Source organism: Ammospiza nelsoni, chromosome 2 (genome assembly GCF_027579445.1).
Source record: "Ammospiza nelsoni isolate bAmmNel1 chromosome 2, bAmmNel1.pri, whole genome shotgun sequence".
Classification (NCBI taxonomy): domain Eukaryota; kingdom Metazoa; phylum Chordata; class Aves; order Passeriformes; family Passerellidae; genus Ammospiza; species Ammospiza nelsoni.
Window position 1 is genome coordinate 30810823 of NC_080634.1, and position 21051 is coordinate 30831873.

Sequence of the window (21051 nt, forward strand, 5' to 3'; positions counted from 1 at the left end):
GGATGCACGAGGCGGCCGCGGGACGGACGAAGCGCTGCGCGGCCGGCAGCGCTCAGCCCCGCCAGCGGGGGGCGCCCTGGCGGCGGGACTGCGCCGCCGCGCGGCGCCCGGCCCGGCCAATGGGGAAGCGGCAGGGGCGGGACAAGCCGCCGGCTCCGCCAATGGGCGGCGGGTGCGCGTCACACGCGGAAGCGGCCGCCGTACGCCGGCGGTGTGGGGCGGGTGCGCGGGGCCGGCCGGGAGCGGCCGGGCCGGGGCTGCGGGGGGCGAGCGAGCGGCCGGGCCGGGCGGGCCGGGCTGGGCCCCGCCATGGCGGCCGAGGGCAAGGTGACGGGGCAGAGCCAGGAGCAGTTCCTGCTGCTGGCCAAGGCGGCCCGCGGCGCCGCGCTCGCCAGTCTGATCCACCAGGTGCTGGAGGCCCCGGGCATCTACGTGTTCGGGGAGCTGCTGGACATGCCCGCCGTCCGCGAGGTGAGAGCCGCCCGCCCCGCGGCCCCGCCGGGCCCTGCCCGGCCCGGCCCGGCCCTGCCCGCGGCCCGGCGGCGCCGCCTGACCCTGTGTCCCCGCAGCTGGCCGACAGCGAGTTCTCCCCCGTGTTCCGCCTCCTCACCATCTTCGCCTACGGCACCTACGCGGATTACCTGGGTGAGGCCGGGCCCGAGCCCCCCGGCCCGGGGTGGGGATCCGCGGGGTGGGAAACGCGCGGGGACCCGGGGCGCAGGGGCCCCACCGTGCAGCCAGGGCTGAGCCCCCGGCCCGACACACGCCCGGTTGTGTTCTGGGCCCCAGAGTAGCGGGTGCCTGGCGGAGATTGACGCTGCCATTTGCCACCTGCCAAAGAGCATCCTGACAGGCGTTTCTGAGGGGCCGGGGAGAGACTTGGATATCCATTGGGATGTGCAGACTCGCATAAATAACCATGGGACAGCTAGAAGTGCTGAGTTGAGGGTGGCAGGAAGAAAGGCTGCCCAGAAAAGGTCTTTTGAGCTGAGAACTGATGGGGATGGCTTGGCAAGACGAAGCACCACTTGGGGGATTGGTGTGCAGACGTCTTAAGAGATGGGTGTGGTACAGGTGCTTCTGTGCAGAACTGGGAAACGAGGCATAAATTCTAATATCCCATTCTTTCCCCTGACGACAGCTGAAGCAGCAAACCTCCCTCCCTTGACAGAGGCCCAGAAGAACAAACTGAGGCACCTGTCAGTCGTCACTCTGGCTGCCAAGATCAAGGTAATGGCCCTGTTTTTCCTGAGCTCTCCTCCCACTGGGATTGTCTGGTGCTAGTTACCATCGTGTTTCCACAGTGCATCCCCTACTCGGTGCTGCTGGAGCAGTTGCAGCTGAAGAACGTGCGGCAGCTGGAGGACCTGGTGATTGAGGCTGTGTATGCAGATGTGCTGCGAGGGAGCTTGGATCAACGGAACCAGCGCCTGGAGGTGGATTACAGCATTGGGAGGGACATCCGGAGGGAGGAGCTTAGCACCATCACCCGCACATTGCAGGAGTGGTGAGGAGGAAGCCCCCAGTACTAACACCCCAAAAAGATTGCAGGAGTGGCCGCTGGCTTCCCTGGATCCTTTGTGTGTTGCTAAGGGTGGGTGGTGTTGAGAGGTGACCTACTCGATCCCCTCTCCCATACTCCAATGGAAAGTAATTTCCCAAAAGTAATTCCCCTTTTTGTGTCTGGAGGGGTGATGGGGCTGCAGCAGCCTTGGCACAGCGCTGGCTGCTGGCAGGAGGCTTCCTGAGTGTTTATCTGTAGTTCTTAACCCAGCATGGCTTTGTTACCTGTCCCCCTCCCAGATAATAATGTAATTCCCTGCGTTATTACATCAGACTCCTGCCCCTGTATGTTCCCTGCCTGGCATAGCTGTCACTTCCCAGTGATTTTGGAGTTGAAATCTGCTGTCTGTCACGTTTGTCTCTGTGCTGTGCCAATTCCCTGGCCTGTTCAGTGGTGTGTCTCCTCTCCAGGTGCCAGGGCTGTGAGGTTGTGCTCTCGGGCATCGAGGAGCAGGTCAGCAGGGCCAACCAGCACAAGGAGCAGCAGCTGGCCCTGAAGCAGCAGATCGAGAGCGAGGTGAGTGCCTGCAGCAGGGAGCAGCCAAAGGCCCTGCCTTTAAACAGCTAGAGCCACTGTGCTGTGGTTGTTGCAGTCTTGCTGGAGTGAGGCATTGCCTTCTCCCCAGGCCAGACCCCCCAGGGACTTGTGCCTGAAGAGGAGTCCTAAATCAGCTTAATACTGCTCTGCAGCGCAGGGGCCTGGACAGATGTTGGCTCTTTTGCTTGATGGGAGCTTGCAGCTCTTAGCTCCAGGGCTTCCTTTAGAAAGAAATTTAAAAAAATTCAGAGGGCATCTGAAAAAATCCATAGCCAAAAAATCTCCAGCTTTGGGAAACACATTAGCTCTGTCTTTGCTGCTGTTGCAGGTGGCAAACCTGAAGAAGACCATTAAAGTGACAACAGCAGCCGCTGCAGCAGCCACATCCCAGGACCCAGAGCAGCACCTCACGGAGCTCCGGGAGCCGGCCCCTGGCACCAACCAGCGCCAGGCGAGCAAGAAAACCTCCAAGGCCAAGGGGTGAGCAGTGTGTGGGGGAGCACCAGTGCACTTTGCTCTGTGCACCAAGGAAGGGAGTGAGATATGACCCACTTTGAACTGTTATTTTTCTTTTTTTTTCCCCTGTGTCCGCAGGCTCCGAGGCAGCACGAAGATTTGGTCTAAATCAAACTAGCTGGATCTCCCTTCACAACTGGGAGGGTGAGAGGAAGAGATTTGGGGGATGGAGGGGTAGCAGGGGTCCCAAGTGTGATGCTTCTGAGCTCTTCTCCGAGACCCATCTTGCCAGCTAACTCTCCTGCACATTTGTTCTCTTTTCTTTCTCCTTTACCCACCTTGCAGGCAGCGTCTCCCTCCTTTTCATCGCAGCATTTCACACTCTGAGCTTCAGGTTGTACGCCTTGCTGTTTCCCCAACCGCCCAAGCCCCCGTCGCCATGGCCACGTGTTTCTCTCTTTCTCTCTCCCTGTCTTTTGACAGGCCAATTTCAGGAGCCACAAGGTGTGACAGTCACCTTGGCACCCCCAGGGCATCACAAAAGCTTGGAAAGAGGGTGCTGGTGCACAGCAGTCGTTCTGGCTCCATGAGACCCCCTGGGATACTTTGCTCCAGGACACAGTCTTTGATTGTTTAATCTTTGTTTTGCTAGGTGGGAGGGTAGTTTTTGAAGGGATTCTTTTAAAAAATATATAAATATATTATAAATATATATAAAACAATAAAAATATAGATCTATGGACATATCTATATAAACCTGCGCTCCTGTGGGTGGCATCTCTTTGCCTTGTACACCAGTTCTGGAGGTTCCAAAATAAGCTGTGACATTAAGAGCCTTTGTCCCATTTTGGGATGGAATATTCTCTCAAAGTTTCCCTTCTCAAAGGTAGTATCTCTATTGGGATGAGAGTCCATAAAACAGAAGTGAATCATAAATCTTATTTAAAGTGTTCCTTGTGTGGTTGATTTTCCTCTAGGCTCTTCAAAAGGTGATTTGCAGGTAGTCTCAGAGGAGGATGCAGAGACTGAAGAAAAAGTCCTTATTTGTGTCAATACTGTGTGTCTTGTGATCCTGGACAGAAGGGAAAGTGATGTGGGGACTTGCCTGACAGGTGGAGGTAACAGAGTCAATGCCCACATGTGTGAGTTCTCACAGGATGGATGCTGCACAAGCTGTTCTCGGGTGGTGGTGATGTCTGGTTGGAAAAAAAAAATCCAAATCAGTGAAAGTGACTCCTGTGAGATGCCCAGGAAAAAACCTAACTCAGATTCTTCAAAGGATGCCTCCTTGGGGCTGGCTTGGAGCCGAGTCAGACGGGTGTCAGTGTCACACTGCCTCTCCATGACATGTAGCTGATGTAAATGTAAATTGACACCGTGACTCCCACCCCCGCTTGGTTCTACGCCTTGTGCCAAGACTAAAATTTGATTCCCTGAACCTGTGTTCCTGTGTGTGAGCAAACCACGGAAAAAAATAATCCAGTGAAGGGAAACTGGGGGCTTTGTCTCTGTGGGGCCATGTTGGGTTCACTGGCTGGGGTGGGTTTTCTCCTGGGTGAGCTCCCTGTGCAGACAGGTGAGAGCTGGAGCCAAGGTGTGAGCAAGTCTTGTAAAGGGGAGGGGGGTGAGTCTGTGCCTGTTTTGGTGGTAACAAGGTGCCATCCCAGATCTCAAACCCCACAAAAGGCAGGTTCAATGCAATATCCCTGCTTTGCTAATTCCAGGCTGCTGTAACGAAGCCCTGACTGTCAGTGGGATAGCCCTGTCACCCGAAGCCATGAACTCCTGAAACTCCCCAGCAGCTTTGTTTGCTCCTCTGTGTGTGGTCACAGGGCTGGGCTAGCACCTGGCTCTGCTGGGGACAGGGATGTGCCAGCTCTCCTGGGGTGATGGCTCTCACTGGCTGGTGTCTCCCAGGAGCTCAGGCAGCCCCCCACCTTCCCCCATCGAGCACCTTGGCTGTAGTTGCCTGGCCCAGAAGTGCCAAGTGGGAGAGTTTTGGTACGAAGTTGGCCAGATGGAAAACACAAATCTGGCTGCTGGAGCACATGAAGGGATAGCTGGGCCTGAGTTGTGTATGCCCATCTAGAGAGGCGTAACTAATTTGGGAGCCTCCCTGATGAATCCTGTCCTCCATAAATTGTTGGGAGGCAGTGTGACAAAGCTTCCAGCTTTTGTTTAAATCACCTGAGCCTTCTTCCCTCTGCGTCACATCACCTTCATCTGTCTCTGTCAGGGAGCAGAGGCTCTGTGCTCGCTGTGTTTGTGATTTTCTGCAGGAACAATAATGCCCATATGTATCAGATCTTCAGCTCCCTGGGAAGGGCTAGTCTGGAGCTGAGGTGCCAACAGGGGAGGAGATACCTGTCAAGCACCTGCCACATGTCTGGCACCTGACACCCTTTGAAAGATGTGCTGCTTGCAAAGCCATTGGGGTGTGATGAGAATGGGCTTGGATGGAGCTGAGCAGTCGGACACAGCACGTGTCCTAACAGCCACTGGCTGACATCCAGCAGGAGCTGGGCTGGAGCAGTGTCACCTCCAGGGAGAGCTGAAGTTACCAGTACTGGAGGAGGATCTTTGTGTCCCACCAGAACCTGCTGCTCAGGAGGAGCAGCTGTAACAGCGCCTTGCCCCGAGTGTCTCATCTCCTCTCTGGTCTGCTGGGCTTTGCTATCTTTAACCAAACGGTGGCTTTTAGACACAAAGGCTCTGTTTCAATGCCCTGAATCCAGTTTAAATCCAGGCTGCAGATCCCAGGAGTGGAGTTGGAAGGCAGCACTGAGAGCTCCAGGCTGGCTGCGTGTGACAGTGCTCGTGTGATACCTTGTGCAGCAAGGGCCGGGCAGAGCAGTGCCCGAGCTCTGTGCCACGCGCTGCCATCAGCCTTGGGAGCACCAATTCCCACGTGGGTGACAGCAGCCAACGTGTGGACCAGCGTGGGACTGGTGGGGCTCACCACTCCAGCCCCAGGCTGTGCTGAAGGCCCACACTTGGATCCTCACAGCTCAGTCCCAGCTGGCACAAGTCTGGCTCTCTCCTTGTGCCATAACTTTGTTATTTGACAGCCATGGCCTCCCCACCATGTCCCAGGGTCAGCTCATCCTCTGGGAGCAGCATTTGCCATAGATTGGCTTTGCTTCCCCTTCGCCTGTATCCCCCTCTCAAGGCTGGCTGTGTTATGGATTTTAGGAGAGTTTGGGATTAAACACAGCTCTGAAAGTCTTCCATTTTGTTTACTTTTCAAAGGGAGCACCTTTTAAGACCTCCATTAAGAAAAGGAAAGCTGGAGGTAGCACATAAAATTACTTCAGACCTTTGGTAGGACTGAAAAATAAATGAGAGGGTTGCAGTGCAGAATGAAAGTATTGCTGCAAATTGCCTTGCTGGATGGCAAACAGAGGGCAGGAGCATAGGTTTGCCTTTGCCCTTCACCTGAAAACCAGGGGTTTTATTTTTCTGCTCGCTTCAGCCGTGACTCTGAATTTCAGTTGGAGAAGATGTGAAGATTAATTAATTAGTTAACATTTATAAATCACTTTGAAGATGGCAAGAGTGAGGTAAGTACTGAGCATTATAAGTTTTCATTTTAAAATGTCTTTATGTTTTAACCCATTTTTTTCCAAGGAAAGGGCCTGAGTAGAGGAAAACAGAAATACCTGGACACATTAAGCCTTGCAAAGGAATCAGGTTTAGGGGGCTGTAGAAGAGGGTACAGAGAAATGTCCATCCCAAAATGAGGAGCAGGAGATCTGCCACCCCCAGCACAGAAAGTCTAACAGCTCTTGCACAGTGATTCATTGCAAACCCTCTTTGGGTACCTGCATGGGGCTCTCACATGGGTTCAGAGAAGGGAGGAGGCAGGAGAGGACCTGAACTGCTCCATCACTGATGTCCAACTTTTGCCAGCTGCCTCCAGCTGCCCCGTGGCAAGAAGTAGCACGGGATTGGTGTTAATGTTGGTAATTATTGCACTCTTGGGACACAATTTCCTCTGGGGAGCTTGCTGCTCCCCTTCTTGAAGGTGGTGAAGGTGCTGGGCAGCTGCTGCCAGCGGCTTGGCTACTGCAGCAGTGCCCATCCATACCTGGAGGGTGGGGAGAGGTGTCACAGCTGGGCAGACACCCTGCAGGTCTTCTCTAAGGTACTCCCCATCCTGCACTGCTCTGTGCTGAGGTACCTCTGGAGTCAGAGATGGTCCTTGTGTGCTCAGTAGGAGTCAATATTTTCTTTACTGGGGTTGCTGAGGCTGCCCTTACCTCTGTTCTCCAGAGGAGACCTTTGGCAGGGTGCTTTGTTCCCTGAAGAATGATGGGCTGGTGTGGACCCAAGTGCTGGTACACATCACCAAGCCTCCTTTGCACCACTGACACTGGCTGGGGGGCACATCTCTGGATGGACAGCAGGTTTCCCCCCTCAGGCCTGTCTGGGGCAGCAGGGAGGATGGTAGCCCCGCCCAGCAGCAGAACTTGTGCCCACCACCTGCGTCCTGGTGAGCTCCTGGTGCCAGCTGAGGAGTGGTGCTGCAGAGGCCGTGGCCATGCCAGCCAGATTGCACCTGCTGGTCTGCAGGGTGATCATACATCTGTGTGGTCCCCAGAGCTCCCTGCAGGGATGCCTTGCCTCTCCTGCACCAGGGTGCTCCCCTGAAGGCCCTTTGTGCCAGGTGGCACCGATGGTGTGTGTCCCCCTCTGCTGCCCGTCGGGCTGTACCTTTGTACAAAGACCCCCCCTAACAGCAGCCACTGAGGGCTGTGCCTGCTGCTTGCCACAGCTGAGCCATCCTTCCTGGGACAGGGCCCTGCCTCTGCAGGATTCTGATGCAGAGCAAGGTAGAGTAGTCAGAAGAATCTCACAGCTCCTGTCAGCTGCTGCAAATGTGTCTCTCAGATCTCTGACATCCTTCTTGTCTTCTTTGTATGCCCTGGAATAGCTGCTCATTTTCCTTCTGTGACCCCTTTCCCTTTTTGCCATCCTCTCCATGGGAGTCTGTCTGTGTTCCCACCTGCAGGGCTCTTCTTTCCTCATCCCTTTTCCTAGTACTAGTCACTGCTTAGCTGAAATACTCATATAAAAACCACCTGTTTTCTCTGCTGGTTCCACAGGCACCCCATCTTTTGGGTGCTTTTCTCTCATCTTCTGCAGTTTTCCAGGAGCACCCCTCTTGATCCAGTGTGGAACTAGGCTGGACTATTGTCTGCCTCCTCTGCTGGTGGCAAGCTCTTCTCTTGCCAAGGAAAGGAGTTCATTTGCAAAAATTCTTTGTGCAGTGTGCAATTATATTCCTGTTGTGGTGAATTCAATAGGCAGCAAAATGTCAGCAGGATTCGAGAGCTGTGACCCTTTTACAGTAGCAAGAATGTTCAGAATTCCTGTAGCACTTGTGCACATGTTAAAAACTGCCCTGCACCCTCCTGTTCTGAGGACAAGTAAAGTCCCAGCCCCTTCAGATCAGGAGAAAATGTTTCTGGGGAGGCTTTGGCTGTATCTGCCTCTGAAGCATTTAGCATTGGTTTCAGGATGTGGGAAGATGGATGATCTCTTTAGTGGGAGCAAAAGCAAGGAGGCTCCTGGTGACTGAGTGTGATCTCTCACCACTGTGGTCTCACAATCCCTTGCAAAAGCTTCTCAGGTGCCAATCCCAAGCTGGTAAATTTTACAGTCCCCACTGATGCCCTTGGCAGGCTGCTCCAGAACCCAACTGCTGTAGTGGTTTAAAGTTTTTTAATTTCCAGCTTAAGTGAATTCACAGCTAGTTGATATTCTCTTGTGCCAGTGCCAGCCTGGCTCTAGCTGAAGCTGTTTTTCCTCCCTGGTGTTTATTTCCCTTGAGGACAGACTTCACTTTGCTTAACTAACCAAATCAGCCTCCTCGTGCACTGTGAGCTCTCCTTACTCTCTTACTTGCTCTTCAAATAGAGTGCAAAAGTGCTCTCTTACCTGCACTTCAATTTAGGCTTTCTTGGCTAGAAATGAGCACAGTTCTCTTCCACAGGTGGAGTCTGATCAGCATCTCTCACAGGCACAGTAACACACACCTACAGCTACCAGAAATGCCTCCTGGACTGCATGTCTTCTCCTCTGGTCATCCAGAGTCTTTCTTCTTTTCTGATGGTTATAATCAAAGAAGTTTCATTTTATCACCAAAATTTTGATTTTAGGCCCTATGCTCCTTTTCCCTTTCACTCTGTGCTACAAACTTTAGCCCTTTTGCTGTTACTGACACCTTCAAGGCCACCTATGTTCTCCTGTATGTTACCCTCATCCAATCTGGCAATGTTGCTGGATTTTATTTATTTACTCAAGCATTTATTCTTTTGCAATCTTTGTTCTTCTTTTCTGCCATTAGTAAAGGATGGAAATGGTGAGGCTAGTGTCTAATCTCCCAGCTTACCTCTGGACATTACATCACCAGCAGTTGGAGACAGGTAGTGTCTGTTCTATTTCCCTTCCTTTTATTACCTTTTCCCCCCACGCTAAGTTTGTATTAAGTGCCCTCAGGATTTAAAAAGCCATCCAGATGTGAGGAGATGGTGGAAGTAATAATAACCAAAGTGAAGTTTCCCCATGGAAACAGTTTTTGAAGTGTTGTCTTTAAAAAGGAAAATTCCCAGGAGGGAAAAAAATCCTAGTTACATTTAAGACAGGGCTGAAATATAAAATCAAGTCAATTTTTTAGAGTCTTATGGAAAGTAAAAAAATACTGCAAATCAAACAAGTCAGTTTTAAGTTATACACTGGATTGAGGTCTATTTTAAATCCTTTTGTTCTCCAGCACTGGAGCCTGTAGGATTTTACATTCCAGCCCCATGGCAGTGCCTGTTTGTTTCCTGAGCAAACCATTGTGCCCAGAGAGAGCTCAGCTCCCTGCAGCTCTTTGTGGTCCCACCTCCTTTGAAGCCCTTGTCAAGTCAAAAGGTCTCTTTTTGCCCTTCCCACCTTTCCCTTCAGTCTAGCCCTGTGCCAGTCTGTTTCCCTCTCCTACTCACAGGTTTTTGAAGCCCTGGGACTGGTATAATCCCATTGCTTGGCTTCTCAAGTGGCCAAGAATTCCCTCATCCCGTTCCTGTGCCCACTCCCCAAATTCTTTTTGGGGTTTGGAGTGGGGGGAGCTGGGAAAAGGAGGTGTGCTCTACTGCTCTGACAAGGTCTGCATTCACTCCCAGTTCCATGGTGAGGTCGCTGCAGGTTTTCTGCTGGGCTGAAGAGCCCTCTGCTGTCAGAAGCCTCATTCCCATTTAGGTAACGCCAGCCTGTGCTCCAGTGAGTGAACTCAGACACAGGAGTTCAGCTCACCTTAACCTGCAGTGCTGGGCAGTGTTTCCAGCCTTCAAGGCATCCTTGTTTCACCCTTCTTGAGTCTTCTTTGGTTTCCTTTTTAGCGACCAATACCCAGATTTCCCACAACTGGTTCGCTACTCTGATATACCAAATTGATCAGAGGGATGGAGCACCTCTTCTACAAAGAAAGGCTGAGAAAATGAAAGAGAATTTGGATTGTTCAGTCTGGAGAAGAGAAGGTTTTGGGGTGACCTAATTGCAGCCTTCCAGTACCTGAAGGGAGCCAACAAGAAAGATGAAGAAAGGCTATTTTCAAGAGCATGTAGTGACAGGAGAAGGGGGATGGCTTCAAACTGAAAGAGAAAATGTTTGTGCTGGATATGGGGATGAAATCTTTTACTGTGATGATGGTGAGGCACTGGCACAGGTAGCCCAGAGAAGCTGTGGATGCCCCATCCCTGGCAGTGTCCAAGGCCAGGTTGAATGGAGCTCTGAGCCACCTGGTCTAGAGGAAGGTGTCCCTGCCCATGGCAGGGGGGCTGGAACTGGATAATCTTTAAGGTCCCCTCCAACCCAAACCATTCTGTGATTCTTCAAAGGGGAGAATTTTTACCTCTGCTCTTGGTAATACACCCCAGTGTAACCCATCTGCAAAGAGGAAGAATTATGCAAGTACCATTCATTTCCTTGGTTGTCTTCCAATCCCAATTCCTTTTGGAGTTCTCCATCTTGAAAGAGCACAGACTATGTTTATGTCCCTGGGTGAATGTCTTTTCTGCATTCAGCGCAGCCAAAAATACCTACTGTTTATAAATAAACACACCAATAGTTACTGACTGTTCAGTACATCTCATCTTTTTCCAACATTTATTACATTCATTGTTCTTTGGATCCTCTGAAAGCTTCATCAGGACTGGTTTAATACCTTCTTTCAGATCATTAATCAAGTTACTAATGAGCATTAGTTTCACAACAACATCCTACTGGAAATAATGTCATATTCTACACTCTCTTTTCCCCCTCATTACTTGAAATCTATCAGTGAACTAAAATTTATAATATTGGCCTTTTTGTTGTTTTAATAATTACTAACTTGTTTTACTTCAGAGAACACAGTCTTGTGTGGCCAGATAAAATGCCTTGTGCTGTTGCAGCCTCTGACTCTGAGTTGCTGTGGTGCCTTTGTTAACCCAACCCATAATTTAATCAGAAATTATCACAGTTGTTGGACAGGAACAATTTGAGAAGTGAGATCACATATCATAAACACTGAGACATAAATGCTTATATTTAAATGTAATGCATTTTGCATCTCTTATCTTGATTTAATGTCAGTTTGCCTGATTTGCAGGTGTGGATATCATCTAATTTTTTATTTACAAGTATTGACACCAGGTTAACTTTCCCAGACTTCTTTCTCCCCAGTATTCTACAATTCCCCAGGATTTTACAATACCTCAAAAAGTACTGTGAGAGATGCACAGACCTTCAGGGCTATCCACAAAAACATGTAAGGACAAAGTTCCTCCTAGCCCTAATGGGCTTTATTTTCAAGATATATTTTCAGTTACGGAAAACTGAATATACAACCAACAAAACCACCTAAGTTTCTGGTTTATTTGTGTGTAGCTAGTGCATTCTCATCCAAGGTTATACTACCCATCTTCCCATTAGTGTTTCCAGCCTATCTCCACCTCATTCTATCCCACTCCCCTTCCCTCTGTCTCACTTCAGATGTGCTACTTGCTCCTTAGGAAGATGCAGTAGTACCACTGAACTGCCCTGTTTTGGTGCTTCAATTCATCCAATTTGAAGGTGACAGCTATGGGAGAAGGAGCAAGAAGGGATTTTGTCTCCCTTGGATGGACAAGGGTGACTTGGAACCATGTCATGCCCATCTGAAAGAAATACTGTTTGATTTTCATGTTGAGAACATCCAGCCTTCTCTTTCTCCATCTTGCTGGCACAGCTGTCAGAGACACTTCAGAAATGGAAGAGTCTCATCCCAGCCTTTCCTGTGCCCTGATACAGGAGGTAGATGGTTTTTAAGGGCAAAACCTTTCACTTGAAACTGTAACTCACTGGAAAAAATGAACCCGGGTAAGCGTGTTCCCTTCTTTGGAGAAAACCCTCCTGCTATCTGAAGCCACAAGTGCAGGCACCATGCCAGCCTGGGACAGGCAAAGGGCTCACCCTCTCAATATACTTCCCCTACTCCTGGTTTGGGATCTCTGAAACTCTCCCTGGGTTCCTGCCTTAACACCAAGTTCTCCTCTCACTGAAACCTTTCCCTCCTCCTGCCCTGCTGGCCCTGGAGGAGGCTGAGACCTTGGGAGTCAGTGTGCGGCACTCAGCAAGGCTCAGCAGCCAGGTAATCACCCTCCCACTGCCCAGTGGAAGAGCACTCAAGGGTCCTACCTAAATCTGTAATCAGGACAGCACCCAACAGGGAGCAAAGGCTGAATCCAGATAAAGGGATTTGGGATTAGATCAAGATTAGGAAATCCATGCCCAAAGAGGAATGGATCCTCATGATCAAAGGTCAATGTTAATCCCCACCACGGCCACCTTCCTGTTGTTGTAGACAGTAGGCAGGTAGAAGAATTATAAAAGAAAGGCCTCATAAAATCAGCCCTGCTCTGTTAAATTAATAGCTAGCCTGTCATTTCTTCTAAGTGCAGCTAAGTAATTTGCAAGTTCCCGTGTGAAAACAATCTTGGTATGAGAGCTCGTTAACACAACAACTTATTCTTGAGTGAAAAACAACTAGCACCTGCATAAACAATAAGATCTGCCTCAAGAGAATCAGGAGAAAAAATATGTAAACTAACTATAAAGTTTGATAGACATGCAAAATACCATGTACTGACCAATGAACTAAGTGTGAATGTATTCTCCACCACTAAGATCTGACACACTGCCTCCTGATAATCCTATAAAATATGACCTATACAATAAATCCATATAAAATATGATCTATACGATAAAGATTTGGCTTTTCTGCATGAAGAAACTGAGTCCTCTCTGCTTATTAATGCAACATTTGTCCTCCATCTCAGACATCACCTCAAAACCTGGCCAGGACCTGGCAGCTGGTTACTGCCACCATCTCCATGCTGTGAGCACCTTTCTGAGCTCAGCTGGTTCTTCACTGGATCAAAGCACCAGGTGCCACATCTTGCACTGGCTCAAGAGTGCCAGAGATGAGGGTTGCTGTTGTTGCAGTCCCTTCTTTCACAGTCTGGCAACCCCAGGATTACTTCCACGAAACCTCTCCCAAGCCCTGCTTTTTTCTGTGGAGCTCCTCCTTCAGCCTTGCTCTCTTCAGGGCTTGCCTATGACACCTCCAGACAGTCACTCCACTACCAGGGACAGCAGGCTGCTGTCTTTGAACTCCCTTCCAAACCAAACTATTCTATGACTCCTACTGGGGTTTCCCATGGGACAAACGGCACGGGGAAGTGGGTTCCAGCCATGGCTCTGTTCTGCACTTCCTTGAAGGGTGGAACTCTGCAAACTCTGCCCTGAGCTTCCAGAGGGTGCTTCATCCTTTTCTCAGGGCTGGACAGTCAGTCCCCAGCAAGGTGTGTCTCTGTTAGTGCCCACATGCACAACAGAGGGATACACCACAAGATCCCAGCACACCACTTCCAAGTCATGAATTGATTTCCTGCCTTCTGTTCCAAATAAACTCATGAAAAGATTTGTGTAAGAGTGTGTGCCAGAGCACAAAACTGGCCAAGAACCCAGGAGATCTTCCCTGGTCCTATATTCCTCATGCCTCTCAATTTTCACCTAATACTGAGGAAGTCAAGGAAAGGTCATTCATACTGTCAGCCACGGTTGCAGTGATATAGTGAGAAAATACTGGAAATATTCCCTGTCTGTGCAGGAACCCCACAGGCCAATTCAGGGCTGCACAGCTGACCAGGCAGCAAGAAAGACCAACCAATTTCCCTTGAGTGCACACAAAACTACAGCAATTAGAGGGCATTTTTTGCAAATGGTGAGTTCTTGGGTCTTCTTTCACGATTTCCATGTTGAGCATCATCTCACTCTGTGACTACATGGGAAGGCTGTTAGGCTGTTTTCTATAAGAAAACAAAGCCTGAGAATTTCACACCAAGTTTCTCCTCAGCAATTTTCCAATGACTTGAAAGAGGCTGGTTAATTCCACAGCAGGCACAATTATGTCAGCTGAAGGTAGAGACTGATCCACCAATTCTTTACAGTTTGTTTCTTTATTCAGTAAACATCTAGTTACAAGTTTCACAAATTAAAAAAGTGGGGGAGCTGACTGAAGAGGGGTCAGGGGGCCCACAGGCTGATCCAGCGTTTGTTCTGCTCCTCCCTTCTCCAACACACGCATCCTTCTGCTCCTCCACAGATGCACCAAGGAGCAGCAGGGGAATGGAAGCCTCTGTCCCGGTGAGGGGACTGACAGGGGGTTCTAGCAGAATTCCCTCATATTCCTTTCACAGGGGACTAAACACAAACTTCAGAACCAGCCCAACCCAGCACAGAAAGAGTGGAAAGGATGGAAGAGGCAAGGTGGCAGCTCCTCATGCCCAGCACTACTGGCAAAAAGAACAGAGCCAAGGGACAGCAGAGAGGGAATGGGCAATTAATGTGTTCCTTGCACATCAGTGAGATTCCCCATGCCCCACTGCAGCACCCAAATGGGGTGAAATAGAGCAATGCAGAAGATTAGTTGCTTTGTTTCAATTTTTAAGTGGGAGGGAGGTTAATACTAAATTTGAGGAGGGTCCAAGTGGTGCTTTGAAGGGGCTTCAGAGTTTCACTGTCTGTACCTGGGAGGAAAGGAAACAGAAGACATAAACAGAATAAGTGGTGCCTAGAAGGCAGAAGACAGATAAAGACATGTTTAAACCTGATGTGTAGACATCAAAAAAGGGGAAAATGTCCCTTTTCAAGCACTAGATCACATCCTAGTGAGCCCTATTCAAAGCACAAGAGAGCAGACACCTGCACTTACTTATATTTCAAACCGGATGGACAGCAAATGATCTCTAAGTTCTACACAATGACAATATGAACACTCCACAGATTGCAATCCTACATCACATCACACTATTCCAGCCATCAGTTAAGGCTGACACCACAGGTCTTTTGTTCATGACAAAGCTAACTTAAACAGCTTCCATCTTCTCCAAATTCACACCTTCCCCTGCTCTCTCAAAGCGGGAAAATCCCTTTGCAACTGAAACTTCAAAATAATGTAAGATTAGGGCAAAGAAAAAAAAATAACCCTATGGCTGTAAGAGGCAACCACACAGCAGAAGAAGAGGGAACTTGTTCAGACTTACAGGAGCGCATAGGCAGGTTTGGGGGTGGCCACGCTGCACCCCCCACAAGGTCTGCTCCAGTTCACCAGTCGTACCGGCGGGACTGTCTGGAGGGAGAATCCTCGGGGCCCTGGATGGCCAGACGAGCCCCCTCGGCCCGCCGGCCGCCGCTGCCGTCGTGGCGCCGGTAATCCAGGCCCCTCTGCGGCCGGAACCGCGATGTCTCTCGTCGCCACTCGTCGTCGAACGCGGCCGCGTCACCTGCCAGGGACACACCCGGCTCAGGGGGGAGCAGCACCTGGCTGGGCCGGCAGGAGGAGGACACGGGCACTACTCACTTTCGTCCATGTTGATGTAGTCCTGCCTCTCCTCCTGGTCGCCCGTGCGGTGGTTCCGCGAGCGCTGCATGATGTGGGCCCTCTCCCTGATGTGGTGCCCGATGGACATCTGCTCCAAGCCACTGTCCGAGTCCCTTACGGTTCGTCTCGTTTCACGGATCTGGGGGCAGGTTCCCATGTAGAATCAGTATTTCCATCCTCCCAGCCCCCTAAGGCACCCTGATTCCTGCCTCCAGTGTTTCAAGCAATTTGCACGGCCACCCCTCCCAGGATGTCAGACACAACGTTAGAAAGAGGGAAGAATAGATTCCCCACTGCCAGCTCTTCCCATTTCCTCCCGGGGCCCTTGGCATGGTTCAGTGAGTCACAAGAGCGCAATGTGCTCCTCAAACTGCAACTGACTGAGAAGCCAAAGTGCTGTAGGTGGCCACCCACAAAGCCACCAAACCAAGCCTCTCTCTCACAGCAAGGCCAGCAGCCTCCTCCTTACCCCGCCAGGTGCTGAACGCATCTCTGAGGTCTCCTGATAGACCTTGGGCCCATCACCCAGGTTGGAATAGGAGATGACAGTTGAGGAGGTAAATGTCTGGCAGTTAGCACCATTTGTCATATGCTCCTGCAAGAAGGAATGGGGAATGGTGGAAAGAAGGGATGGGAGGGAAGAAGAGATGGCATTTAATTCCTTCTCTACAATGAAGTAAGAAGTTACAATAGGATGAACATAATCCCTATGGGTGTCTTTTTCTGGAGAATACACCTTCCTGTTAAATTAATACTTATTTCTTGCTAAACGTGTCCATCTACACACTTCCTTCCTCACCCCTCTCCTCTCCCTGCACCCGGGAACAAGCTCTGTCACTGACTCCCAGTGATGAAGCAAAGCTTACAGCCTTGGCAGGTGTGGCTCAGTCCATCCCAAGCAGCACAGTAAGATAAGAGATGGGATGGAAGAAGCATCCTCAGAACTCCCCTCGAATACAGAACGGGTCACGGAGGGTTCTTACCATGTTTCCAATCATGTCGTTCATCATCCCAAACATATCTATAAAGCCACCTGCCTGATAAAAAGGAAAAGAGAACACAAGAGTAGTCAGTCTGGGAAGAGACATGAGGAAAGAACAACAAACTGCCTGCAAAAGAACCTGCTGCCTAAGAAGAAGAAGAACCTTGATTTTTTTTTTTCATGTTCTTTCAGTAGCACAGAAAACAAAACCAAAACAGAATTTGGGGTTGCTGCTCTCTCCATTCTCTCAGGTTGCACTGCCCAATGTTCTGGCAAAAGCTGTTCTTTTACTTTGCATCCAACTGCCAATGCACTGGGGTTCATAAGCTTGGGGACTCAGCAAAGTTAGGAGAAGAAATCTCAGCATGTGCACTAACAGTGATCATAAGAAAATTTCCACTGATTGTTTTCTTTCTAGCATAACAACAAATTTGCTTACTTTCCCCTACAAACACCTGCCTTTTCCATCCTGTAAACCTGAATGCTGCAGTAACACCCTGGGCCAGCAGGTCTCACAGGTTAATTGTGCAATATGTAAACAAAATTACAATGTCAGCTCAAACTTGCTCATTTCTTTTTTTTTTTTTTTGTTTCCTCGAGTAGCCTCTTGTTCTCGTTTCCAGCAGAGCAGTACTCACACACAATGTTATTATGCTTTGAAGTCTATGTGTTTGTAGTCTTATTAATCCTCCTCTGAGCTACAAAAATTCCGGGACGCTGGAGTCTCTTTCATTGAGGCAATTGTGCAGAGCAAGACAGCTGAAGCTGCTGGATCTGGAATAACCTATTTCCACTGCGTTATTTCGTTGGAGGATGGAGATCAGCACGCTCCCAGCGCGGTGCTCTCACGTACACACAGCATTCTCATTCCAGCCCTGTTCACCTGGAGAATTCTGCTGCCTTCTCCAGCCTCCACCACTGGCAAAGGAGGTGCAATAATCCCCTCTGCCTACTGATGGCCAAGTCCTTTCCTCACACCCTCACAGCTCCTCCATTACCTCCAGATCTGCAGCTTCTTTTCAGACATATGAGGTTATTAAGGGACTACCTGCTCTTCCCAGATATTAACTGTCCCAATTCCCATGAAATATTGTGCTATAACAGCTTTATGACTTTTCTCTGGTCAAGGTGCAAATACAACCTCCCCATACACACAGAGTTAGACTCTCTCTTCAAAAACAGCTCACAGGCAGGATTAAAACATTAGAGGGGAAACAAGGTAAAGGCCTGAAGTCATAAAACAACTCAATGAGAGATCCAGGAGAAACCAGATGCTTCCAGTTTCAGTTCAATACTTTCTTCCCTATTCCATTTACTATAAATCTAAAGCTCATCCTGGTCTCCTCAGACATTCCCATCCTCCCTACCTGCTTGGATAGCTGGTCATGCTCACAGATGGCTACCTTTTAGCACTGGTTGCACACAGTGCTGATGAATCTCAGTATGGAACCACTACTTGGAAAGCCTCTAATCTGACCCAGAAAAACAAAAACTTACCATGCCGAGCATCCCAAAGGGTGAAACAGCTCCTGCCTGCCAGGAGAACAGAAAAACACAACAGAGAGTGACTTTGCGGCAGCCAAACACTAGATCCCCATCAGAACACAGTAATCCTTCTCAGAAACAGAACTGGGAACACTCAGGCTCTACAAACAGATCAAGAAAGCGTCCACGGATTCCTGGGGGTTCGAGCCATATCACCCCTACAAACCAGACATGAGGGGATGCTCCTACATTTCTCCCCATTGTATGAATTCACATCCTTGATAAACAACACGTATTTATTCCTTTCCTCCCATCCAACCTAGAACACAGCTGCATTCAACACCTCAATACAGGTGGAACAAAGAGCAGGACCAGATCACCACTGCCTAGGAGATTTAGGCAGTGATAAAACCACCTGTGTGGAGGAGAGGGTGTGCCCAGCCCAGGAAGGGTGGGAGACAGAAACAGAGACGAGTGTGAGGGATGCTGGCTGCACTCAGCCCGTGTTACCTGCATCCTGCGGCCAGCCTGGCGAGCGCCGGGGGTGCTGCCATCGGTGATGCCCAGGAGCGGCCCGAAGCCGAAACTCCCGGACAGCATGCGGTTCATGTGCTGCCGGTGCATGGCAAAAGGATCCCTGTGGGAGAGGTGCACAGAACAAGGGTGAGGACAAAATCCCATCTAATCCGCTCCTCCCAGCTCTGTGGTGTTCTTACACAACCGTGTGTCCTGTCCCGAGCTGAAATTCACAATCCTGAGAGGTCTGTGTTGTCCATGGTGATTACTGGGACTGCAAGGGATCTTTGGATCCCACCCCATTTCTTGAGAGAAGGTTTCGTGGCACAGAAGCTCTCTCAGGTACTCATTTCTGTCTGCTCAGAAACAGGCTGGTGTCCTGCTTCAGTACTGCTCTGGAGCCGAGTGTGGCCAAGGCCGCTCCAGAACCTCACTGCTCTAACATCTTTTGTAGAGAAGTGCACAAAGACCTTCCTGGCTACACTTCATGGACCAGGGAGCAGGAGATCCCACATATCATCCTCTCAGCCCTCCATGTACACAGACACAAACAGTGAAATGCAAGACTCCAGAATGGACTGCATGGCCTCACACCCCTCTGCCCCTCCGGGGTTTGAGACCACATACAGCTTTTCCAGATTTGAGGGAGAAAGGGGACAATAACTGGGATCCCCAACTGGTTTTCCCTACTTTTGCAGCCTCCACTTTGAGGGCTGCACGCACTCACACGGGTTGGTGAAGCAAGAGGAGGAAAAGGAGGGTAAGGATAAAGCGTCACAGAATAGGGTGGCCACAATAAGAAACTTCTGGGAAATACCATAGCTTTTTCCTGCACATCCTGTAGCCTGCAATTATCCCTCTTCAGCATTAATAGCACAGGCTCTTCCTGAGATGACAGAAGGACCCACTACTTAAAACCAATACTTTTCTGTCTCTACTGGAAATGCTTCCCATAATAAAAGCTAGACTCATACCTGCCATGTAAATGAGAACACGCTGTCATTCAGTGACTAACTGGGACATCAAGGTCTCCTCTCCTGCTAATCTCCTCAAAGCTCATAAAATTCTGGCTTACTATTGATTTCATAAGCAAAAAATTGACTATTCTTCTGCATACATAAATTTCACCAAATTTCTAGTAGTGTCTTGTCTAACATAATCAAATTCTTCCTGTACTACAGTCGATTCCTTATCCACTTTGGCAAGGGCTGCCAACTTAGTGTCACTGCCAAAATTTATCAATAGCATCTAATTTCTGTACTGAGGATGGAAACAAAAACATTCAGTGAAAGGAATCCCAGGAAGAGTTCTTGGGACCTTTGTTAGATTTCAATACCCGTGTTTCAAAACTACTCGTTGTTTTCTCTCTACTTTGTTCCTCACAACTTGACAACTGTTTCAGCAGCCTTCTCCAGCTCCATTAACGACTTCCTGTGCAGAACAGCAACAAACACTGGACAGAGCAGCAGATTTTATCTATCTCAACTGCAACCCTACTTTGCATAATGAAAAAAAAAAATCCTTGCGCAAAGAAAAAGATTAGTTATTATTCCAGCCCTCTCTTCCTCTCAAGACAGCTGCGATGCCTTTTGGCCTACTTTATTACGCTTCCCTCCAAGACCACGCTCCAGTATCGCAGGAACGCGGCGGACGCGACCCCCGCTCCTCGCGGCGCTGTCCCTCTGGAGGATGTGCGTGTTTGTGCCCAGCCGGCCGCGCCGCCGCGCCGCTCCCCGGGCCCGCCCGGCCTCAGCCCGCCCGGCCTCAGCCCGCCCGGCGGGACGCGGGGGCAGCGCTCGCCTCCCCGGGGCCTCTCCGTGCCGCAGCCCTCCCTCCGGCTCCCCCGCAGGATGCCCACCCCGACTCACATGGCAAACATGGGGTCCTCCGGCTCGCCATCCCTCATCAGCCGGAACATGCTTCCCTCGCTCGGGGGCGGCCTCTGCGGAGGGGACAGGGCGGTGAGCGCAGCCGGCCTGAGGGCGGGCAGGGGCGGAGCGCCGGAGCCGGCCCCCCCGCCCCGCCCCGCCCCGCCGCCAGCTCGGGCAGGTGATGGCAGCGCTCCCCCCCGCACCCGCTCCCGGCCCGCCCGTGCCCCGCCGTGCCTGCCGGTGTCGGCGGTCCCGGTTCGGCGCAGCCCGAGCCCCCGGGCCGCTCACGCCTCCGCGCCCATCGCGCCCCGCACCGCGCTGCCCCCGCCCCGCCCGCACGCGCATGCGCGCCCGCCCCGGGGGAGGGCGCGGGCGAGGCGGGGCCGCCGGCACAGCGCCCCCTGGCGCCCCCCGCGGGCAGCGCCCCCGGGCCGCAGCTCCCGCCGGGCAGCCCGGGAATGGGAACGGGAACGGGAACGGGAATGGCAATGGGAGGATGGTAACAGAGGCACCGGGCAGGCCCCATCGCTCCGCACAGCTTCCCCAGCAGGGGCAGCGCGGGGGTAGGCAATGATCCCTTCTCTCTGCGGACCAGTGATAGGACCCATGGGAATGGCCTGAAGCTGTGTAAGGGGAGGTCTAGGCTGGATATCAGGCAAAGGTTTTTCACCCAGGGGGTAGCTGGGCACTGGAA

The 21051-nt window shown here is 50.8% G+C and overlaps 2 protein-coding genes across 5 annotated transcripts; one reads left to right on the plus strand and one right to left on the minus strand.

The window, feature by feature from the left end:
• Positions 1 to 228: 228 nt before the first annotated feature.
• COPS7A (COP9 signalosome subunit 7A) lies at positions 229 to 3995 on the plus strand. 4 transcript variants are annotated; one of them, XM_059466612.1, is made up of 8 exons: positions 229 to 471; positions 570 to 645; positions 1142 to 1230; positions 1305 to 1507; positions 1975 to 2080; positions 2430 to 2581; positions 2696 to 2761; positions 3535 to 3995. In XM_059466612.1, exons 1-7 carry the CDS (start codon positions 310 to 312, stop codon positions 2733 to 2735), a joined length of 828 nt encoding a protein of 275 aa, XP_059322595.1. In that variant the 5' UTR covers positions 229 to 309; the 3' UTR covers positions 2736 to 2761; positions 3535 to 3995. The 4 variants fall into 4 exon arrangements, with proteins under 4 accessions (XP_059322595.1, XP_059322594.1, XP_059322596.1 ...); XM_059466611.1 differs by lacking the exon at positions 3535 to 3995 and adding an exon at positions 2903 to 3313; XM_059466613.1 differs by lacking the exon at positions 3535 to 3995 and adding an exon at positions 3041 to 3313.
• Positions 3996 to 14060: 10065 nt separating this feature from the next.
• On the minus strand, positions 14061 to 20683 carry MLF2 (myeloid leukemia factor 2). The gene is made up of 9 exons (XM_059493698.1): positions 20592 to 20683; positions 20355 to 20428; positions 18481 to 18607; positions 17983 to 18018; positions 16487 to 16540; positions 15973 to 16098; positions 15483 to 15642; positions 15166 to 15405; positions 14061 to 14649 (listed from the first exon to the last, which is right to left on the minus strand). Exons 2-8 carry the CDS (start codon positions 20402 to 20404, stop codon positions 15227 to 15229), a joined length of 732 nt encoding a protein of 243 aa, XP_059349681.1. The 5' UTR covers positions 20405 to 20428; positions 20592 to 20683; the 3' UTR covers positions 14061 to 14649; positions 15166 to 15226.
• Positions 20684 to 21051: the final 368 nt, after the last annotated feature.